Source organism: Atractosteus spatula, chromosome 11, assembly GCF_055471065.1.
Source record: "Atractosteus spatula isolate fAtrSpa1 chromosome 11, fAtrSpa1.hap1, whole genome shotgun sequence".
In the NCBI taxonomy this organism is placed as follows: domain Eukaryota; kingdom Metazoa; phylum Chordata; class Actinopteri; order Semionotiformes; family Lepisosteidae; genus Atractosteus; species Atractosteus spatula.
In genome coordinates, this window is record NC_142716.1 from 7,800,147 (window position 1) to 7,806,146 (window position 6,000).

The window sequence follows — 6,000 nt, forward strand, 5'->3', positions numbered from 1 at the left end:
CTGCAACATTCTGAAGAACGAAATGATGGTACCGAGTCATGCAACTTGGACAAAACAGAAGATTTTATTTCTGTATACAGTACATTAACTATTACTATACAACAGTCAACCTACTGGAAGGGTCATTTTAAATAATAGTGTCTTTAGAAATCTCATTCTATGCACAATACCATATAATCCCCTAGAACTGTATTGTGTTCTATAAAGAAGCCATCTACAGGTAGTATGCATAAGAATAAGAGTAAGGGTATGCATTCTGAAAATGGACAAGCAGAGTTATCATACCAATACTTGGTTTAACCATTCTATGAATAAATCCATTCATCAAGTACTTTCGCTATTTACAATGTTCAGATGTAGATGCACACATCTCTTGTTAAAGCTGTAAAAATAAGTCACCTTCACATGGTTTATCCATACTCCGGTTATACTTCTATTAAAAAGCAATTAAAGAAAACAGAAAAAATAAACGGAATTGTATGAATGGAAAACATCAGGTTGGCCTGTCAGGACCTGGTTTATATCCTTTCATTACATGTCATTATGAATTGAGACAGATTTATACACTTACCCTGCTCAAACAAGGAATTACCAGTAACTACAAAAGCCAAGAAATAAAATCTTCACACAATGAAGTCCTGAAAGTAACAGTGAACTTACTAAATACAATGACGTTGGATTTTCAAAACTCTTCAAGAAATGCTGGTGTCCGAGTCATAATTTGGCAGGAATACATACATTTTAAGATTTAGTGTTATAAGCAATATTTAAAACAATTGCAATAATATGCATAGTTATTGTTGCACAATAATGTAAACAAATGTAATTGTACATTCACACATTACAGTAGACCTAGACATCTGTATGCAACACTAAAAATAATATAAAACTGGACAATATTCCTTTACATGAATGTCTAGAAACATGAGGAAAAAACACCTTTGTCACAAGTACAATTATCAGTTGTACATGACCCATACAAGAAGGTATTATGCTTTTTTGATGTTCAGTGAGCTACGAATTTTGAAACTCACTTTTTGTGTTAACTCCAGCCCCAGCAAAAGAAACCACAGCGTGCACAACATGTAAAAAAATGTATTCTGGGTTCTACAAAATTGTGCACATTTTCTCTAAATATACAAGCTCTTGCATGGAAGAACAGCATACAACATTCAGTTGTGTACATCGGTGGTGTCAAAACTGTGGTCCTTGGCTCCTTGCTGGTATGGGGTAAAGAAGAATGTGATGTGGAATATGATTTACGGCTAAAACTGCCGTCACTCCAACCTGTAGTCAACTAAACAGTACCAGCCATTTCATTACCTAATTCGATATACTGTACATACGTTCATACACATGCATTAGTATGCTTCATCATCAATTTAAGGTGTGCACACTATTGTTTTATTACATTATTAGACTTCCACGGGTAAAGGAGAGTAAAGAATGAGTAGTAGCACATGGTGGTCCAAAGACACATTGTATACATCTGTGCCACAGAAAACTATTGTGTTACAGGGCACTGATTTGAGAATGTTCATTTACAGAATAGGTACAAAGGCCACTTTGGTACATCAATCCACAATTTTTTGCCACATCTCTCAAAGATAGGCCCCCAAACTAAAGCATTAATTTACTATAATGGCTTTAAATAGAAGCACATTCTCTGAACAGGTATAAGAAACCAGTTCATCTACACATTAAAAAAAAAAACCTACTCTTTCCTGTTACTTTAAGTGTTCCAGACGAGGTTAAAAATTGAAATGCAAACTAACCTCAAATATTCAACATGGGGAACACTCTGCTCTGTAGTGAAGTATTTAGCAATACCAAGTGGCATGCACCTTTACAAGAGTCTGTTTTGGGTATAGACGGCACAAGAAATTACAGTTAAGAAGGGGTGATTAAAAGAAATCAAACTAAATCAAAGCAGAGCTTTGTTTTTCCACTGCATGCACTTTTGCTTAAATACACAAAATTCCGCATGAAGCCCTTGTCTACAATGGTACACACCAGAATGTATCTAGCAATCCAGTCCTTTCAGAGCTGTGATAATATGAACATCATAACTAGAAGTTATTTGTTTGGAGTCGTATATTGCTAAATAGTAACAAATGTATTACAATTATGTGTTCCAAATGGAAGTTATACTTCCCATTATCACAGCACATTACAGAGGAAATACTTTGTTCATGACAGGATTCCTATGACAACACATCTACATCACAGTTAATAACATAGATACATTCTTACATACTCCTTACTTAAGTAATATGTACTCAATTCAACTTTTGCAGGCCTGTTTCAATTTGATTCCCCGACAACCATGGTTTTTAAATGAAGTACAAAACAATGAAGGAAAGCCTCAGGCTTGGCACCTCATGATGCAGAGATAGATACTTCATTGCCTACGGCTTCACAATGCGAGTTGAAGTTCTGTGATGTAGGGTCTTCAGCAAGCTTCTCTTTCTCCGATTCAGGGGGGGGACTGTCCTTTTGACTCTCTTGATCCGCAGGGTCCTGTCCTTTGCCGTCGGCGCTCCCAGTCTCTCCCTGCTGCTTGGCTGATTGTGCTCTCCGATCTTCATCCTCCTGCTGCTGCAGCAGCATCCTCTCCACCTCAATCTCCAGCTCCAGCCTCTCCTCATCTGCTTCCAGCTCCAGCTGCTTCATCAGCTCCTCCAGTTTCCCGGCCTTGCGCTGCTCGTTCTGCTGGATGATGGTGTACAAATGCTCCGTCAGCTGCTCCTTTATGTCCGTCTTCTTGTGCAGGTCCAGCTTCGCTGCGATGTACTCGGCCTCAGCTTTTTCAAACCGCTTTCTGACAGCAAGACAAGACTTTTTATTTTAAAAAAAAATGCCTTTCATACATAGCAAAGTCAGATCTTTTCTGCAAACTGAGTTATAACTTAATTACAATTTTTAAAAGTTCATCTGATTCAAATAAAAAAAATCATAACCCACATAAAACATGTCGTCGGGGTTACAGAAAATGTACATTAGAAAAATCCTGCAGGGGGCAGTATTAATTTTAAGAGAACCAGCTCAGGAGACAATGAAACTGTACAATTTCAAACAATGACTTGCTTTTGGTATGTTTTGCAACTCTGCATCTTTGTTTGCAGAAACATGTCTGCATATTTTCTTAAAACATTCAGTCTTTTTTAAGCAAAGCATATGTATAGAAAGAAATACAACAGGCCAAGATGAAAATCATTAACGTTCTCCAAAACAAATTTCAGGTTATCCTACAGTATGTTTCAATACTACACATTACAGAGACAGATAGGAATGCCATATACTGAGTTAACCAATAAGCGAGAACAGTTTTCAATCTTTCAAAAACTGTCAAAAACAAAATAATCCAATGTACCGTGAGCATGCTTTACTTACCGAGCAATGGAATAATCCCAACTAGCCTGTTCTATGCGGCTACGCAGAATACCAATGTCATTTGACACCATGTCATCTAGGGCTTGCAGCTCTTTCTGGATTCGTTTCAGTTTCACAGTTTCAGCCTGGGTACGCTTGGACCTTAAACCAGGTGAATGAAGCACAACATTTGGTTCCCATTTTAACTTAAATGCGATAAGCACAAAAAAATAGCACATTCACCCAAACAAATTAAGAACCTGAGCACCGTTTTGGCACTCATATCCCATCTTATTAAGCAATGGGCACAAGGTGGGGTATAGCCTGGATGGGATGCCAGTCCATCGCAGGGAAGACACAAACACGCACTCACAACCATAAGGAACAGGTAACAGGGTGTATTCCACGCTGAAAAGAAAAAAAAGGAAACAACATTTCGGTTGAAACAATGCGTTTCCTTTCTTTTTTTTCCCCAGCGTGGAATAAACCTGTTACTTGTTCCTTTGCAGCCTACACATCCTGACGCAGCTCCCTACTTGAACTACTCACTACTGTGGGAGCAAACCAGAGCACCTATAAGAAGCCCACTCATACAAGAACATACAAACTCCACACAGATAGCACCTCAATGTCTGGAATTGAACCCACGGCCTCAGTGCCACAAGGCAGCAGTGTTAAATACTGTGCTATCATGCTGCCAAGTTTATTTTAAAACAAAGCAGAAAATAATCTGGCGTTCACATAAACATAAAATATTACACCAGCTGCTGCTCTTACTTTTCAGCAATGGTCTTTGCTAGAAGAGCTTTTTTACGTTTATTCTTCTCTTCCATTAGTCGCTGTTCCTGCTGAAGTTGCTCTAGGCGGGACTTCTCTCTCCTAAAATTAAGACAAGGCCTGATCAAAGTTAGGAATTAACAAAAACTTTACAATACAACGCAGAAAAGAACCGGAGCCAACAACAATGGAGACCCATCTATAAACCTTCACAGAAAATACCTTGACAAAATAATTATAAGCTAAACGTTTCCATACAACCATTGGACTTATTGGTAGGTATGTTTCAGGTAACATCATCACCCTCTTGCTGTCATTTATTCAAAGTGTCACACATTTTTAACTAAAAATACATGTCAGATCCTGTCCTTTGTTTTACATGTTCCTTGTAAGACTCGGATCCATTTGTGAATATAATACATATAATGATATAATCTGAAGATATAATTCAGAATACCAGATGATTTAAAGTTCTGAGAAACACCTGCATTTCTCTCACACCTGAAATATCATAGACTTACTAACAATTCCACCTCCTGTCTCTCTAGTTCCTTGGCAAGGGGAGAAGCCTCTGTGGTTGGTATATTCTGTTCACTCAGTGCTTCCTGCTCACTCTTCATACTCCTTGGTCTTTGAAGGACCGCTTTCTCCTGGGGTGTTGAAGCAGCCGGGACGGGCGCTTGCACTTTGGGTCTTGTTAGCTGCTGTTCGAGTGGCAGACTACCGGGGCCATCCTGCGGAGCCGCCAGCAGAGCTTTCTCTCGCTGGAGCTGCTGACGGCTCCGGTTGGTTGGAGGATGTCTTCGGCCCCGACCGGAGGTGTTCGGGGCAGCCTGATCTGCAGGTAAGACGGCTTTTGAGCATTCCAAACCAAAACAAGGCAGGCGCCTGCTCCAGGTTCAATATGCCACGTGTATGACCCTTTCGTTGACATCGCTATCATTTACCTTTAAGGTTACTTTCAGGAAGTAGAGATGTGGCTCAGTTTTAGGCTTTGTTTTTCATTCTGAATGGCAGAGCCATTTTACACATACAAGAAAAAATAAGCTACTCGGCAGTTAATCGTAAAGATGAAAATAAAGACACTACAGTTCTCATTTTTCTGTGACGCGGACCAAACTATTATCACTAAATTATACTATATTCAGATAGAATATAGTCACTGAGTCACAGACACGTTACCTGCTGCAAAGAATGCATTCCACATAGGTTTTAAACCTATTAGACTAGAAAACAGTCTGCATGAGGTAAAATTATAAATTAGTCTGTAAAACACAATTCGTTCTACAACACATAAATGTATATACTTACCTTTCTGCTGCAATCTCCGAAGCTCTTCATCCGAGAAGCCTGCCCACCCAGCCATATCCTCACACGTTCACATAAATATCTCACCCAGTCTCTTTATTTTCAATTTTAAACCTAAAACTTTCAAGCGATTCACAAACATTTCTCAAAATATCATCATTCCAATTCCGCATTGCTAAACTGCCATTTTTGAGCAGCTGCCACGTCAGGGCCCAAACTAGGACCTCTATTGGTGTCTTGTAGAAAGCCTTACTCGGACTGTCATATACATTAAATGTTTTGCTTGACTCAATTATTGTGTTTTCCTTTTTTCATAGTTTAAAATGTATTTCTTAGATAAAAGAAGGATATTTTTAATGAAAAGTTACTTCATGGAGTGTATTTTAGGCGAATAATATGGCCAGCTATAAAGCAAGGAACGCGTGTGTTTTTGCTGTTTCCATGGGCAACACGTAGCATCAGATAACTGTAATTATTCAATACTCTGGTACAACTCCTCAATATATCATTATAGATTAGTGTCCCACAGTTTTTAAAAAGTTG

General features: G+C 38.7%; 1 protein-coding gene across 1 annotated transcript; it reads right to left on the reverse strand.

Annotated features, from left to right (window-relative positions):
* Positions 1–45: 45 nt before the first annotated feature.
* gorab (golgin, rab6-interacting) lies at positions 46–5,673 on the reverse strand. The gene is made up of 5 exons (XM_088927911.1): positions 5,461–5,673; positions 4,675–4,987; positions 4,150–4,251; positions 3,394–3,534; positions 46–2,821 (listed from the first exon to the last, which is right to left on the reverse strand). The coding sequence occupies exons 1-5, from the start codon at positions 5,513–5,515 to the stop codon at positions 2,380–2,382; spliced, it is 1,053 nt and encodes a 350-aa protein (XP_088784037.1). The 5' UTR covers positions 5,516–5,673; the 3' UTR covers positions 46–2,379.
* Positions 5,674–6,000: the final 327 nt, after the last annotated feature.

What these genes read in the sequence shown, in the direction of transcription:
- gorab (XM_088927911.1), bottom strand. Translation starts at nt 5,515, where the DNA reads ATGGCTGGGTGGGCAGGCTTCTCGGATGAAGAGCTTCGGAGATTGCAG. An exon ending in TCGGAGATTGCAGCAGAAAG is followed by an intron (nt 4,988 to 5,460) that starts GTAAGTATATAC and finishes TCTTACCTGCAG; the next exon opens with ATCAGGCTGCCCCGAACACC. An exon ending in TGGGATTATTCCATTGCTCG is followed by an intron (nt 2,822 to 3,393) that starts GTAAGTAAAGCA and finishes TCTTGCTGTCAG; the next exon opens with AAAGCGGTTTGAAAAAGCTG.